We start from the raw sequence: 17,945 nt of genomic DNA, 5'->3' as shown, positions 1-17,945 counted from the left end.
TCTGTGAAACTTATAAATGCAAATAAACGTACCTAACTATACTCAATAAAGGTACCATCAAAATTCAGACCGAAATGACCATCCCACTAAAAGAGTCATTCACTCCCATCCGATTCGCATGCTATCTGTTAAGCTCAATAAAACCTGCACCGAAGGATCAATCAGCTACCTCTCCTATATCCGTGCCTCCTAATGCTCCACCAGAAGTACATCCTATCTCTCTCAAGAAAAATAAGGAGAAGGAGGTAACTAATGTAACAGTCTTGGAACTCTTTGCTGAGGATAAATGGAGAGAGAGAGGACAGTGTCCATACTTCCCCAAAAGAGATAAATTCAAGACTGGGAAAAGTAAGCTCGCAGCACTTTGGAAGCTTGATGAACCCACCAAGCCAAAATAATGGCTAGGTTCCTACAGTGGAATTGTCATGGATTCTGGTGAAATGCTGATGACATCAAGGCCTTCCTGAAAAAGTACAGCAAGTTGGCTTTTGCTTGCAGCAGACATATTTGAAAGCAAATGAAAACCCATGCTTTTATAATACTGCTATCATAATATATAAGGATAGAACTGGGGATGGCCCTACCCATGGAGAAGTTGCCATCCTTGTGAGCAATCCGACCCCATTCCAACCTGTCCACTTACTGTCTGCTTTCCACTAACTGAGAAGCAGTAGTAATTTGCCTTACAGTTGGGTTTTTACTAACAGTTTATTTGATTTTTTTTGCCACCTTGGGCCAACATCTCCCAAAAAGACCTTGATGATCTTATTGTGCAGCCAACCTTATGGAAGTGATCACTTCTCTGTGATAACCACCCTAATTTGTGCAAGACTGTATCTTCCCTTTAGGTTACCATGGTGGAAGATTGATCAGACTGACTGCTATGCCTTTCAACATCTGGAAGATTTTGACATCACTACAGTCAGCCAGGAGCCGATCAGTAATGTAGTCACATATATCAGAGAAAATATTGTTCATGCATCAGCAATTGCCACTCCAAAAACATCTACCTGGTTTCCAACTTTTCTAAAACCATGGTGGAATATGAATGCACAACAGCAAAAAAAGGCTCAAAACAAGCTTGGGGAATATTTCAATGATATTCTACCATGGCCAATCTAATAGCCTTTAAACATGCATGAGCAAAAGCATGCTACATCTGCTGCAGAGTCTCAAGAAATATTGGCTCCATTTCACATGAGCAATTACCCAGTCTACTAGCACCAAAGCTGATCTGGGATAAAATCTGGAAAATGAGGGAAAAATATACATCTCACTAATTGATCCTAGAATATAATGGATTCACTATTGCAGAGCCAACTGCTGTAGCCAATGCTCTTGGGGAAAAATTTCTAACATCTCTGAAATTTTCTATCCACCAGATCTCCTGGTCCTGAAACATACAAGTAAAAAAAATCAATTAATTTCACATTAAAGGTTCTTTATCCCTACAATTGGCCACACATGGTGTCACACAGATATAAGGAATGCAGAACTGGAATTTGGGGAGAACAATGTGTACAGAAAGGATAGACAGGATAGGAAGGGAGGAGGTGTTATGCTGTTAATTAAGAAAAACATAAAATCAAAAGAAGTGCATCCAGTTGATATAGATGAACAGTGCACTGTTGAGTCAGTTTGGTGTCGCATAAGCACTGCGAAAGCAAAAATTAGAGCAGGAGTGTTTTATAGGCCTAATGACTCGAATAAGTACAGTGAACAATTGTACAGAGAAATAGAGTGGGCTAGTAAATCGGAATGTCTTATAATGGGTGATTTTAACTTCCCAGATATTGACTGGAACTTGTGGGTTGGTCACTCACACACTAGTAAGACTTTTGTGGATTTATTGGATGATTGTTTTCTGCAGCAGCATGTTCGAGAGGCAACCAGAGAGGGTAATACTCTTGAACTGGTTATCAGCTGTGATCATTCGTGTATTAAAAATTTGCAGATAAAGGAACCACTAGGTGGCAGTGATCACAGTGTACTGATGTGGGATTTACTTAAAGATATAATTACCATCAGGGGTAAATGAAAGGGTTTTTGCTTTCGTAAAGGTGAGTACAGTGGTCTCAGATGGTTTTTAAATTCTGTAAAGTGGGATCAGCTGATGATGCTACCAACAGTAAATTCTAAGTGGGAAGCATTCAAGGAATTAATCATGGATGCTACTAAAAGTTTCATACCTATTAAGAAATATTGTTCAAGGTTTAGGCCTAAATGTTTATCAAATGAACTAATGAGACTCTAAATGCTACTAAAATGATGTTACTAAAAGGATGCTACTAAAAGTTTCATACCTATTAAGAAATATTGTTCAAGGTTTAGGCCTAAATGTTTATCAAATGAACTAATGAGACTCGTGACAAAGAAGAAAAATGCATGGGATGCATATAAATTATCAAGCGACTCAGAAGCCAATGCAGATATAAGTCTGTAATCAGGTCACAAAGGAGGTTAGGCAGACGAAGGAAGATTACGAGAAATCTTTGGCAAAAGATGCTAAGAAAAACGGCAAGGATTTCTTTACTTATATAAACTATAAAAGGAAGCGGATGAATCTGATTGATCCACTGGATATCGATGGTTCAGCTGTTGATGATCCTGCTCAGATAGCAAACAAACTGATTGAGTATTTTGCATCTAAATTCACACATGAGGAGTTATTAAAGTTTGAAAATGCCAGAAGGTTATCAAATTGTAGCAGGGTGCTTAATGATTTTGTAATAACTGAGAGCAAAGTGGAGGAGAAATTGTTGAAGTTAAACATAAGAAAGGCACCTGGGATGGATGGGATCTATCCAGTTATATTAAAGGAGGCGGCAAAGCAATTAAGCAAACCCTTAACCATAATTATGAGAGCATCCTTTTACTCAGGGAGGTCCCCATGGACTGGAGATGTGCAAATGTATCCCCAATTCACAAAGCGGGATCGAAGGGTGTTGGTAATTACAGAGCAGTTAGTTTAACTTCTGTTCCGGGTAAAATAATGGAGTCACTGGTTAAAGATGCATTGCAGAATCATCTAGACAAGCCTGTAGCAATAATTCAGACACAGCATGAGTTTGTTAAGGGAAAGCCTTGTCTGACAAATTTTATAGGATATTATGATGTGGTTACAAAGGAACTGGATGCAAAAAATAATTTTGATATCATATATTTGGATTTCAGGAAAGCTTTTGACACTGTTGTGCATGGAAGACTATTGTACGGATTGGAGCAGAATGGTATTAAGGTTAAGTTGTTACAATGGATAAAAATATGGTTCAGTGGGAGAAGACAGAGAGGGGTAATTAATGGGTGCTGCTCTTCGTGGACTAATGTTATTTATGGAGTCCCACAGGGTTCATTTTTGGGTCCACTGTTGTTTTGTATATTTATCAATGATATTGTTGAAGGTATATCAGGCATAGTGTCGAAGTTTGCAGATGATACAAAGGTTGGTAGGGTTGTTAATGACAGTAATGGCAGTATGCTACTGCAACAGGATCTAGATAATTTGGGCAGATGGGCTAAGAAGTGGCAACTGAAGTTTAACCTTGACAAATGCAAAGTACTGCATATGGGTAGAAGTAACTCCAGAGAAACGTACCAACTGTGTGGTATTACACTTAAGGTGGTAGAAAATGAAAAAGACCTGGGAGTAATTGTGTAGTCAGATATGAAGTTTTCTGAGCAATGCAGACAGGCTGCCAGGGTAGGTCTTGGGGTTTTGTCAATGATATATAGGAATTTTGCTAGCAGGGAGAAGGAGGTGATTGTCCCTCTGTATAAGGCAATGGTCAGGCCACGCCTTTAGTACTGCATATAGGTCTAGAGGCCTCATTTTAGGAAGGATGTAGATTTGCTTGAGCATGTACAGAGAAGGGCAACAAGATTGGTGAGGGGAATGAAGGGATCCTCTTACCAAGAGAGGCTTAAGTTCTGCAAATTGCAGTGGCTGGAGACTAGGCACCTGTGCAGTGATCTGATTGAGGTGTATAAGGACTTGAATGGGTTGAGTACGCGGAATTCTGATGCGATCCTTCCACTTGTTCAGATTACAAACCTAAGGGGGCATATATTCAAAGGAAGAAAAGACAGCAGATGTAGAATAGATGTGCGGAAATTTGCCTTTAGCCAGTGGGTGGTTAATTGCTGGAACAAACTTCCATCTGTCGTTGTGGAAGTTGATAGGTTAAATAAATTTAAGGAGGAACTGGACAGGCATTTGGAGGGAATGGTGTGTTTTTTTGTTTTTTTTTGGCTGATGCTGCATAAGTTCATACACTTGCTTTCTTGCATCTCATGCCACCACCACCTCCACCACTACTACTACTACTAATTCACTATACAGGAACTAAAAAAGCTCTCTCACCCTTTCAAAGCAAGTGTTGGACCAGATGGCATGCAGCATGAAATGATTAAGCACCTTTTGCAAAAATCAATGACCACCAGCTCCTTCTTTATAACAGAATCTTTATTGAAGAGCAGTTTCTGAATGCCTGGTAAATGGCAAACGTTCTTGCCTTTTGCAAAGCCAGGAAAGGATCCTAAAATCCTTCCTAATTATCCTGTTATTCTTTTGACTAGCTCTCTGTGCAAAATTGTGGAGCAAATGGTTAATTTTAATTTAATACTGTGTTTAGTATCAAATGACCCTCTCTCCGTCATCCAGTGTATCTTCCAAAGGAACCGGTCCGCTCTGGACCATTTTATTAGACTGGAAAGATCCGTCTGGGATGCTTTCCTAAAACATGAATGTCCTCTATCTCTATTCTTTGATATGGAGAAAGCGTATGACACAACTGTGAGATTTGGAATCTTAAAAGATTTGTATAGCCTCGGCCTTAGAGGTTCATCTCCCTGTTTTTATTAAAAACCTTTTAGCCATTTGGTCTTTCCAAGTTTGTGTGGGATCCCCACTGTCTTGTCTCTTTTGCCAAGAAGAGGAAGTACCAGACAGATCATTATTAAGTATTATGCTTTTTGCCCTCAAATTAATTCCATTATAGAACAATTTACTCTAACTGTAAACAGTTAGAGTAAAACAGTTAGACAGTTAGAGTCATAAAACAGTTTGACTCTAACTGTAAACAGTTAGAGTCATAAAACATGAGGGTTATTGAAAGAAGGCTGCAACAAGCCAATTCTTGCACTGCTTCTATTGGAATGTGTTACAGCCTGGAAAACAAGATGCAGGAGATTTCAGACTGCTGGGAGTCATTGCAATACAAGTAAACACATGGGTTGTGTTAGGGTAGCTAAGAATAGGAACAGGTGCATGAGTACTTGCATGTACACCAATGCTAGGAGTTGGGTAAATAAATTTGATGAATTGGAGGTGTTGGTCAACACATCAAAAGTAGATATTGTTGGGATATCAAAGACGTGTTGGTTGTCACACAGATATATGCAATGCAGAATTGGTATTTGGGGAGTACAATGCGTACAGAAAGGATAGACAGGATAGGAAGGGTTATGCTATTAGTTAAGAAACACATAAAATCCAAGGAAGTACAGCCAGTGGACTTCGTAGGACAGTGCAGTGTGGAGTTGGTTTGGTGTGACGTGAGCACTGAGAAATCAAAATTAGGGGTAAAGGGAAGGTTTTTTGCTTTTGTAAAGGCAATAACGAAGGTCTGAGACAGCATTTTAATTCTATACGGTGGGACCAACTGATGATGTTAATAACAGCAAATTCAAAATGGGAAGCATTCAAAGAATTAATCTTGGAAGCTACTAGGCTTTATATACCAACTAAGAAATATTGTTCAAGGTTTAGGCCTAAATGGATGTCTGATGAACTAATGAGACATGTAGCAGAAAAGAAAAATGCATGGGATACATATAAATTAATTTGTGACAGGGAAACCTATGATAGATATAAGCTGGTCTGTAACCATCACAAAGGAGGATAGGCAGGCAAAGGCAGATCATGAGAAATCTTTGGCAAAGGATGCAAAGGAAAACAGCAAAGAGTTCTTTACCTATGTAAACTCTAAAAGGAAAGGGATGAATCAGATTGGTCAACTAGATATCAATGGATCAAATGTTGATGATCCTGCTCAGGTGGCTAACAAACTAAATGAGTATTTTGCCTCTACATTCACACAAGAGGAGTTATTCAGGGAGGGAAATGAAAGAGGTGAACTAAACTCTGGCAGTCAGCTAGATGATTTTGTAATAACTGAGAGGAAAGTGAAGGAGAAATTGTTGAAAATAAATATAAGAAAGGCACCTCGGGTGGATGGGATCTATCCAGTTATATTAAAGGAGCCAGCAAAGGAAGTAAGCAAACCCTTAGCCATAATTATGAGAGCTTCCTTGGACTCAGGGAAGGTACCCATGGACTGGCGAAGTGCAAATGTGATCATAATTCACAGAGGAGGATGAAAGGGGAACACAAGTAATTATAGACCTGTTAGTTTAACTTCTGTTCCAGGGAAATTAATGGGGGCACTGGTTAAAGAAGCACTCCAGGATCATCTAGACAATTCAGTTATAGCTAGGACACAGCATAGTTTTGTTAAGGGGAAGTCTTGTCTGAACAGTTTGATTGGATACTATGATGTGGTCACAAAGGAACTGAATGCAGGGAATAACTTTGATATGATATACAGTAAACCCCAGCTATTCGCGGTATCTGTATTTGCGGTTTCGCGTATTCGCAGTCGCTGATTTAATATAAAATGAAACCTAAAAAAAAATGTGAATTTTAAAGCGCCGTGAACATTTTCCGCCATAAAAAAACATGGGCGTAGCTAAAATTATCTTTCCTGGTAAAAAAGTGCTCAGTGGGGGGAGGGGAGAGGGATGACAAAATCGCGAGCATGGATGTTTCTCGCGTATCCTTGTTCAGTATGTGTTATGCACTTGTCATGGAAGGTTTCATCGTTTGCTTTTAATTTATATGCTTATAAATTGAATAAACTTATAAATTTATAAATTGATATGCTTAAAAGTGATAAATCTACCATTTTGCAGTGTAAAACAGACTTTTTCTAGTTTGTTAATAGAAGAAAGTGACTTTATTACAAATTCTTTCTAACTCGTACAAAAATATAGCTACGAATAACAAGGGAAATGTGAAAAGATCAAAGAAGGTGATGACATTAGTGAATAAAATGAGTTATTAAAATGAGTTAAATTAAAATGAGTTATTAGATAAAATTTCTAATGGTGAAAGTGTCTCATCAGTGGCAAAACATTATAAAATCAATGAGTCAATGGTACGATCAATCAAGAAATCGGAAAAAAAAATCCGCCGTAGTGTCCGTGAAAACACGCTAATTGCTTCAAAACTTTGCTCTGTAACTCATGATGTTAAATTATAAAAAAATGGAAAAAGCTTTAAATCTGTGGATAGAAGACGGAACTCATAATAAAATTCCGTTAAGTTCACTCCTCATTCGTGAAAAGGCAAAACTCCCTTATCAACACTTTAGCGAAACTGGTGATAGCACTGGCGGGATAAGTTTTTTAGCTAGCAAAGGCGCTGGTTTGAAAGATTTGTTTGAAATTTCTATAAATATTACATTTAATATTAAATTGTTTCTTATTTTCATTTCGATGTCATATGCTTGCATTTCACAATGTACTGTCTATATACATAGTCATATTATGAAGGTACATATAATACACACATAGACAAAATTTTAGACAAGTTTTCCTTATATATTTCATACTGTGGAACGGAACCCCTTTATTACTATGGGAGCCATAACTCAGTATTCGTGGCATTTCTCAAGAATGTAACCCCCGCTTTTCTTGGGGGTTTACTGTATTTGGATCTTAGAAAGGCTTTTTATACTGTTCCACATGGAAGACTGCTGCCCAGATTGGAGCAGTGTGGCATTGGAGGCAAATTACTGCTATGGATAAAGGGATGGCCGAGTGGGAGAAGGCAGAGAGTGGTAATCAGTGGACACTGCTCTTCGTACTCTCCGTTCATTCGAAATACCTGTCCAACTGAGCCTTAAATTTATTTAGGCTATCAACTTCCCCAACAAGGGATGGAATTCTGTTCCACCAACAAACCACCCCCTGGCTAAAGGCAAATTTCCGTACCTCTATCCTACATCTGTCTTTCCTCAATTTGAAATTATGCCCTCTCAGGTGATTATTCTGAGCAAGAGGCAGTATCCCATCAGCATTGAGCATGCTCAAACCATTCAAGGCTTTGTACACCTCTATCAGATCACCTCGCCGGTGCCTAATCTCCAGACACTGTAATTTGCAAAATTTAAGCCTTTCTTCATAAGAGCAACCCTTCGTTCCGTTCACTAACCTTGTTACCCTTCTCTGTACCCGTTCCAGCAGCTCTACATCCTTCTTGAAATGAGGCCTCCAGACCTGTATACAGTACTCAAGGTGCAGCCTGACCATTGCTTTATACAAAGGAATAATCACCTCCCTATCCCTGCTAGAAAAATTTCTTTATATCTCAGATAAAACACCATGAGCTACTCTTGCAGCCCGTCTGCACTGCTCAGAAAACTTCATATATGCCTGCACAATTACCCCCCAAGTCCTTTTCATTCTCTACCACTGTCAGTGTAGTACCACAGAGTTGATATGTTGCTCTGGGGTTGCTGTTTTCCATATTTAGTACTTTACATTTGTCAATGTTAAACTTCATTTGCCACCTCTCAGCCCATCTGCTCAACCTTTCCAGATCCTGTTGCAGGAGCATAGCATCAGTATCGTCCTTAACAACCCTGGCAATGTTTGTATCATCTGCAAACTTGGACATTAAGCTTGATATACCATCATCAATATTATTTATAAATACAGAAAACAACAATGGACCCAACACTGAACCCTGAGGGACTCCACTAATAACATTAGTCCACTATGAGCAGTGTCCATTAATTACCACTCTCTGTCTTCTGCCACTCAACCATCCCTTTATCCATAGCAACAATATGCCACCAATGCCACACTGCTCTAATTTGTGCAACAGTCTTCCATGTGCAACAGTATCAAAAGCCTTTCTAAGATCCAAATATATAATATCAAAGTTTTTCCCTGCATCCAATTCTTTTGTGACTACATAGTATCCAATCAAATTGGTCAGGCAAGACCTTCCCTTAACAAAACCATGCTGTGTCTGAGCTATAACTGAATTCTTGTCAAGATGATCCTGCAGTGATTGTTTAACCAGTGCTTCCATTAATTTTCCTGGAACAGAAGGTAAACTCCCAGGTCTATAATTATTTGTGTCAGTCTTTGATCCTCCTTTGTGAATTGGGGTTACATTTGCACATCTCCAGTCTGTGGGTTCCTCCCCTGAGTCCAAGGAAGCTCTCATAATTATGGCTAACGGTTTGCTTAATTCCTTTGGTGCCTCCTTTAATATAACTGGATAGATCCCATCCACCCCAGATGGCTTTCTTGTATTTATATTCAACAATTTCTCCTCCACTTTACTCTCAATTATTACAAGATCATCTAGCTCACTGCCAGTGTTTACTTCATCTATGGCATTCCCCTTACTGAATAACTCCTGATGTGTGAATGTAGATGCAATATATTCATTTAGTTTGTTAGCTACCTAAGTAGGATCATCAACAGTTGACCCATCGATATCAAGTGGACCAATCTGATTCATCCCCTTCCTTCTAGAGTTAAACATAAGTAAAGAACTCTTTGCTGTTTTTCTTTGCATCCCTTGCCAAAGATTTCTCGTAATCTGCCTTTGCCTGACTAACCTCCTTTGTAACAGATCAACTTGTATCTATGATAGGCTTCTGTGTCACGTGTTAATTTATATGTATCCCATGCATTTTTCTTTTCTGCCACATGTCTCATTATTTCATCTGACATCCATTTAGGCCTAAACCTTGAACAATATTTCTTAGTTGGTATGTAAAGCCTAGTAGCTTCTAAGATAAATTCTTTGAATACTTCCCATTTTGAATTTGCTGTTGGTAACATCATCACTTGGTCCCACCGTATAGAATTTAAATACTGTCTCAGACCACCGTAGTCACCTTTACAAAAGCAATAACCCTTCCCTTTACCCCTGATGGTAGTTACCTCTTTGAGTAAATCCCACTTCAGCACACTGTGATCACTGCCACCTAGTGGTTCCTGTATCTGCAGATTCTTAATGCATGAAGAATCAGTACTGATAATCAAATCAAGAGTATTGCCTCCCGAACATGCTGATTTAGAAAATAATCATCCAATAAATCCACAAAAGCCTAGCTAGTGTGTGAGTGACCAATCCGCCAATCCCAGATATTCCAGTCAATATCTGGGAAATTAAAATACCCCATTATTAGACTCTCTGATTTACTGGCCCACTCAATTGTCCTATACAGTTTCTTATTAGACTTATCAGAGTCATTAGGCCTGTAGCACACTCCTACTCTCAATTTTGATCTCCCAATGCTTATGTCACACCAAACTGACTCTACACTTCCAGTGATGTCAAGGCGCCTCCGTAGCCAGGTGGGAAGGAGCAGCAGTGCGTAGCACACGCTTCTTGATTAGACCGGGGTTCGAGCCCGTCACCACAAAATACGAAGGATGTGGAAAGGTCAGGGAATGACCACCGCATATTCCCGGAGCAATATGGCCTTAGTTGCTAATGCTCCTAAAAACCAAATAACAACAACAACCAGTGATGTCGACTGGCTTCACTTCCTTGGATTTTATATGTTTCTTAACTAATAGCATAACCTCTCCTCCCTTCCTATCCTGTCTATCCTTTCTGTAGACGTTGTACTCCCCAAATTCCAATTCTGCATTACTTATATCTGTGTGACACCATGTCTCTGATATCCCAACAATATCCGCCTTTGATGCTTTGAGCAATACCTTAAATTCATGAAATTTATTTACCAAACTCCTAGCATTGGTGTACACGCAAGGATACATGCACCTGTTCTTTTTCTTAGCTGCCCTAACACAACCCATGTGTTTACTTGTACCCCAATGACTCACAGCAATCTCTGAAATATTCTGCATCTTATTTTCCAGGCTGCTGCTCATTCCAATAGAAGCAGTGCAAGAATCACTTTCACCTCTGCCAGTGGCTACTGTTAATCTATTAGTCCTTGTATCCCCCCAATCTAGCAGTTTTCCGACCCACCTAACACTGCCTCGATAGCATCAGCAAACATTCTTGCACCTTTTCTATTTAAGTGTATCCCATCCCTGTAGAAGCAGTCTCTCCTGTTAACAATCTCTCCTGTTAGCAGTTTCTCCTCTTTTACATCTTTGGGTGTGGACCGATCCACCTTACTATGCATCCGCCCTGCACTTATGCATTATAAAATTGATTATTTTTTCCAGATATGTGTATGAACCAGAAACAATGTACCTTTTTGTTTGTTTGCTCCTTTTGATCATCATCAGGCTATCTGTGCTATTGGAGTATTTTGAACATCTGTTGTCCAAAACCTCTCCATAGAAGCAGATGAACCACTGTGTTGCTTCTGAAGTATGCTTTAACACTGAAATCTCTGCCAAACCATTTGTATCAGTTTACAAATTTAGAATTTGTGTCAGTTTACAAATTTAGAATTTGTCAGTTTACAAATTTAGAATTTGTGTCAATTTACAAATCAATTTGTGGTAGTAGTTGCAATCATACCTAGGATCTTCTGCTATCTATATCCAAGCAGCTTTATGCTGAATGCAGCATACTTACTGCAGAGCTGCATGTTATAGAGTTAGCCTTCGAACAGACACTGTGTTGCCACTTTATTAGATACACCTACCTAGTAGCATGTTGAGCCTCCTTTAGTCTTCAAAACAGCCTGAATTCATCTAGGCATGGATTGAACAAGATGCTGAAAACGTTGTGCAGGAATGGAGTACCATGCAGACATGAGTGTGTCACGCAGTTCCTTGAGATTCCACGGAGGTGTAGGCCTGCAGCGAACAGCCCTTTCCAGCTCATCCTAAAGATGTTCAATAGGTTTGAGATCCGGAGACTGAGTGGACCACTACAGCAAAGAAAAGTTATTGTCATTGAAACGAGGGGGAGATGAACTAACGTTCCAGGTGCCACAAGACAAATACATATATACATACATACAAATTTGTACATACATTGTCATGTTCCTGGAACCATTCCATAGTGATTCGGGCTTTGCGCACTGGTGCATTATCCTGCTGGAAGTAACCATCTGACTGAGGATAAACAGTCAACATGAACGGATGCACTTGGTCAGCAACGATGTTTAGGTACAATGTGGCATTCAGATGTGAATCTATGGGTATCAATGGACCCAACGTGTGCCAAGAAAACATTCCTCACACCATGACACTGTCCCCACCATCTTGCCCAGTAGTCGTCAGACATCATGGGTCCATGGATTCATGTTGTTTTTGCCAAATTCTGAGCCTTCCATCAACATGATGCACCAGGAACTTCAACCCTTCAAACCAAGAAACTGTTTTCCAATTCTCAATGGTCTCGTGCTGGTGTTTCTGTGCCCACAGGAGGTGTGCTCTCTTGTTCTTCATTGATAACAAAGGTACGTGATATGGCCGTCGGCTGTTGTAGCCCATTCGCAAAAAAGTGCGACTAGTGGTCCGCTGCTATATTTTGTTCTGTGCACCAATGTGCAACTTTGTGGCCCATCTGCTTGCTTGCACAATTCTAGCCATCCTCCTCTGACCTCTCTCATCAACAAGCGATTTCCTTCCACAGGAGTGCCGTTGAGAGAATGTTTTCTGTTCATTGCACCATTCTCGATACACCCTTGAAACTGTAGTACGTGAAAAGTTCAGGAGAACTGCTGTTTCAGAGATGCTTTGTCCAGCACATCTTGCACCTACTACCATGTAACGTTCTAAGTCTGTTATATCACTCCTTTCTCCCATTCTTGCTATGGTTTGTATGCTTAATTGATATAGAAAGGTTGTTCTGCTGCATTTATATCCACAACTGTGGTCATGTGACTTGCATCATTGTGGGACAGACCATTTGTGTGCACAGCAAGGATGTACCTAATAAAGTGGCAGCACAGTGTATTACGGTAGACTGTAGAAATAATGGCCTCCCCAAATAGCAGAACATTTGATATAATGGCACATTGAGATAGGCAAGTCACGTGATTACTGTATTTGTTTAAGTTTGCCATTTTTAAAGTGAATTCTGTACTGATATCATGGATTAGCATTAGCATTAGTAGAGGCATATGATGCAAGAAAGCAAGCTTATTCAGCATCAGCCAAAAAAAAAAAAAAAAAAAAACAACCACTACTCCCATTTCACCCCTCCGTTCGTTCGAAATACCTGTCCAGTTGAGCCTTAAATTTATTTAGGCTATCAACTTCAACAACAAGCGATGGGAGTCTATTCCACAAACCAACTGCCCGCTGGCTAAAGGCAAATTTCCGCACATCTATCCGACATCCGTCCTTCCTCAATTTGAATTTATGCCCTCTCAGGTGATTATTCTGAGCAAGAGGAAGAATCCCATCGGCATTGAGCATGCTCAAGCCATTCAAAGCCTTATACACCTCTATCAGATCACCTCGCCGATGCCTAGTCTCCAGGCTCTGTAATTTGCAAAACTTAAGCCTTTCTTCGTAAGAGCAACCCTTTGTCCCATTCACTAATCTTGTTGCCCTTCTCTGTACTCGTTCGAGCAGCTCTACATCCTTCTTGAAATGAGGCCTCCAGACCTGTATACAGTACTCAAGGTGTGGCCTGACCAATGCCTTATACAAATGAATAATCACATCCTTATCCCTGCTAGAAAAATTCCTGTATATCATTGACAAGACACCATGAGCTACTCTTGATTATACAGCTGTTTTACATTTATTTAAAACTAAAAATCCCTCACTATAGCTCCTAATGTTAATAAACATCATACAGAACACAAAAGAAGAACAACATTAAAACTTAGTGACAAACTTGATATAAGAATAGAAAATAGAATTGGCGTAAGTAGGAGTGTATTAATGGCAGAGTATAACATTTGATCGTCAACATGTTTATGTTTTTTATGTGCAGTTAATAAAATTGCATTCTTAATCTCTCTATTTCTTTTTTAGCCTTATTATTTTTGCAATAAATATATTTAAAACAAAAGTTTCTAGATAACAGAAAAATCGAAATAATGGCATCTTGAATCACCAAAGGTGCCGTTATTCTGAAAGTCTACTGTAGTACTTTCCATTGCAAATGGTTCATTTTATATTCGGATTCTTTGAGCAAATTACAGGGGCTTTATTCATGGTGAGATATAAACCTCATCCAGTTCTGTCTCAATTTCATCAGAAGATCTGCTCTCTCCGTGAACATGAATATGATATCCACTTCTGCTGGATTCCCAGCCACATTGGGATTGGTGGAAATTATTTGGCTGATACTGTAGCTAAATCAGTAATTCCCACTAATCATTACTGCCTGTTAGTCCCCTATACAGACTACAGCAAATAATACACAAAAAATAAAAGATAATGCACAAAAAAGTGACAGCATTCATGGAATAGACAGCGTACAAATAAATTACAACAGATAAATCCATGGTAGTCTAGTCTGAACAGGAATTGTAAAGAGGTTGTTTTTCTTGCTTGGACCTGCATAGGACACAGTCATCTGACAACATTCGTGTTTACTGAGGGTTGATGACCCTCCTATATGTGAGTTCTGTGACATCATTTTATCTCTCAGAATTTTAATCAAGTACCCAGATTTTAATAACACATGTTTTACCACTTTAAACCATCTGACTGAGTCTTATACACTCAGTCAGATTTTATCTGACAATGACAATGAGTCAGCAGTTTTTACATTTTTACGTCAAAAAACAGATAACCTCTTTAAAAGGTTACTAGAATCTATTTTTAATTGCCGTAACCTTGTCTTGGCATATATTTAATGTCTGCTTGTCATTAAATATGTAATGCACTCATTTGTATATAGAATATATAGTGGGGAAGCAGGCTGCTGAATGAAATATGAAAGCATTAAATTAATATGATTTCCTTTTAATGTAAATATAATTTAAAATTTAATGTAGGTGAACCTGTTTGTCATCCAACTTCTCAGAGAACAAATTTTGCATTACCAGGCAGAAATATCCAAATCTTATGAATGGGATAGTAAGGTTTCAGACATCCTATCTGTAATGGTTTTATGATAATTGGAGCAGTGTGGCATTGGTGGCAAATTGTTGCAATGGATAAAGGGATGGTTGAGTGGCAGAAGACAGAGAGTGGTAATTAATGGACACTGCTCATCGTGGACTAATGTTATTAGTGGAGTCCTTCAGGGTTCAGCTTTGGGTCCATTGTTGTTTTCTGTATTTATAAATAATATTGATGATGGTATATCAAGCTTAATGTCCAAGTTTGCAGACGATACAAAGGTTGGCAGGGTTGTTAAGGACGCTACTGACGCTATGCTACTGCAACAGGCTCTGGAAAGGTTGGGCAGATGGGCTGAAAAGGTGGCAAATGAAGTTTAACATTGACAAATGTAAAGTACTACATATGGGAAACAGCAACCCCAGAGCAACGTATCAACTCTGTGGTACTACACTGACAGTGGTAGAGAATGAAAAGGACCTGGGGGTAATTGTGCAGGCAGATATGAAGTGCTCTGAGCAGTGTAGACGGGCTGCAAGAGTAGCTCATGGTTTCTTACTTATCAATGATATATAGGAATTTTTCTAGCAGGGATAGGGAGGTGATTATTCCCTTGTATAAGGCATTGGTCAGGCTGCACCATACAGGTCTGGAGGCCTCATTTCAAGAAGGATGTAGAGCTGCTGGAACGAGTACAGAGAAGGGCAACAAGGTTAGTGAACAGAACGAAGGGTTGCTCTTATGAAGAAAGGCTTAAGTTTTGCAAATTACAGTGTCTGGAGACTAGGCACTGGCGAGGTGGTCTGCTAGAGGTGTACAAAGCCTTGAATGGGTTGAGCATGCTCAATGCTGATGGGATACTGCCTTTTGCTCAGAATAATCACCTGAGAGGGCATAAATTCAAATTGAGGAAAGACAGATGTAGGATAGATGTGCGGAAATTTGCCTTTAGCCAGCGGGTAGTTGGATGGTGGAATAGACTTCTATCCCTTGTTGCGGAAGTCGATAGCCTAAAAAGCTCAGCTGGACTGGTATTTCGAACGTACGGAGGGGTGAAGTGGAAGGGTTTTTTTTTTTTTTTTTTTGGCTGATGCTGCATAAGCTTGCTTTCTTGCATCATATGGCTCTACTAATGCTAATGCTAATAAACAATAAAAAACTTTGAGCAGCAACAAAAGTTATGGCGTTATTTATTTATTTTTTTAAAATAATTTTTCACTTTTCATAGGTGACAGAGGTTTACCTGGACTTCCAGGTCCAAAAGGAGAGTCAGGACCAGAAGGTTTACCTGGATTCCCAGGAGAAAAGGGAAGTAAAGGAGAACCGGCCAGAGAAGGATTGCCCGGACCTAGGGGTCTACCTGGTCCTTCAGGATTAGATGGTCCTAAAGGTTTGTCAGTATGATTTCACATTTTTTTACTAGTTTCTTAAATAGATTAATTAATAATTATCACTTTTTTTTTCCAGTCAATGCAGTTCTAGAAAATAAAAATGTAAAGACTGATCAAAAAAAGAAATGCATCAGAATTATTACTCAATTCACCTAATTTTATTGATCACAACATATTTAAGAATAAGAATAAAATTAAGTATCTAGTAGAGTGAGATATTCTTGAAAAGATATGCATCTGTGTTTCTAAATGCTAAAACATTTATACTGTTACAACAATAAACAACAAGATAAGAGATGAAATAAATAATAAACCAGTCTTTCATTCCTTGAGCCAATTAGAACATAAATTTCAAAAGGTTTTATACATTCATTGTGAGTAGAACTGTGTTTAGTTGGATAAATCTGTGTCATTTATGACTCCATGTGCACTGAATATACTGTCTTACCATTAATATTCATACACCTGCATATCTGCAAATAACTCTTGTTACATTGTTGACTTTCATTCCAAGTGGACATACAGTGGATAGCCATCAGCTTAGTAGGAATTCCAGAAATGGTGGGGAGTGGATTTATCTTATTTACAAGGACAAACTAAAAGTGTATAAAACTGATATTTGTAACAGCTTGATATAAAAAGAAACGGAATGCAGTTGCAATAGTGTCAATAACATAAAAATGAACAGAATAAAATTGCAGTATAGCCAATGACATTTAAAAAAACAGAATGAGCAGAGTGCATTTGATCGATTTTGTACCCATCTGTAATTCCCCCCCCCTTCCCATATCCATTTAAATACTACAAAAGCTTGAGGATTTTGTGGATGTTTTATGGATGTACAGCCTCATCCATAGAGTATCTTTATTGTGGGCAACGTCATTGTGTCCGCATAGTCTGGCACTTATGTGATGGTGTCTAGAAAGAAATGTGAAAATGGATTTAGCATAATAAATTGAACCTGACGATGTTATAGGTGCCAAATCATTTTAGCATTAGCATTAGTAGAGGCATATGATGCAAGAAAGCAAGCTTATGCAGCATCAGCCAAAAAAAAAACAAAAAAAAAACCTTCTTTTCTTTCCAAATATTGTCCAGCTCAGACTTAAATTTATTTAGGCTATCAACTTCCACAACAAAGGACGGAAGTCTGTTCCACCAAACAACTACCCACTGGCTAAAGGCAAACTTCCTCACATCAATCCTACATCTGTCCTTCCTCGATTTCAATTTATGCCCTCTGAGGCGATTATTCTGAGCAAGAGGAAGAATCCCATGGGGGGGGGGGGAATATTATGTAGCAATTTATTTTTCTAACAATTTTTAAATCTTCTATTTCCATTTTGGAAATTGATTACTGTTACAGACTAAAACAGAAGGAATAATGGACTCACAACTCCAGCTGGCTTCCATTTTCTAGTCACACTGACCCAGCTGGTCGAGATGCTGAGGCTTTTGCAATTACTAATGACCTAGCACAGATTGTTCATTTACCTACAAGAATACCGG

General features: G+C 38.9%; 1 protein-coding gene across 2 annotated transcripts in view; it reads left to right on the top strand.

Moving 5' to 3' along the window:
- Col4a1 (Collagen type IV alpha 1) overlaps positions 1 to 17,945 on the top strand; it is a 1,206,096-nt gene that overhangs the window by 801,329 nt on the left and 386,822 nt on the right. For both annotated transcript variants that reach the window (XM_090374514.1, XM_090374509.1), the window contains exon 26: positions 16,274 to 16,435. In XM_090374514.1, coding sequence (XP_090230640.1) covers positions 16,274 to 16,435 — 162 coding nt within the window. The remainder of the gene's footprint in view (positions 1 to 16,273; positions 16,436 to 17,945) is intronic.

The sequence above is a fragment of the Mastigoproctus giganteus genome, chromosome 1, assembly GCF_048544385.1.
Source record: "Mastigoproctus giganteus isolate SK-2022 chromosome 1, ASM4854438v1, whole genome shotgun sequence".
NCBI lineage: Eukaryota > Metazoa > Arthropoda > Arachnida > Uropygi > Thelyphonidae > Mastigoproctus > Mastigoproctus giganteus.
This window is presented reverse-complemented; position numbering and strand designations above follow the sequence as displayed.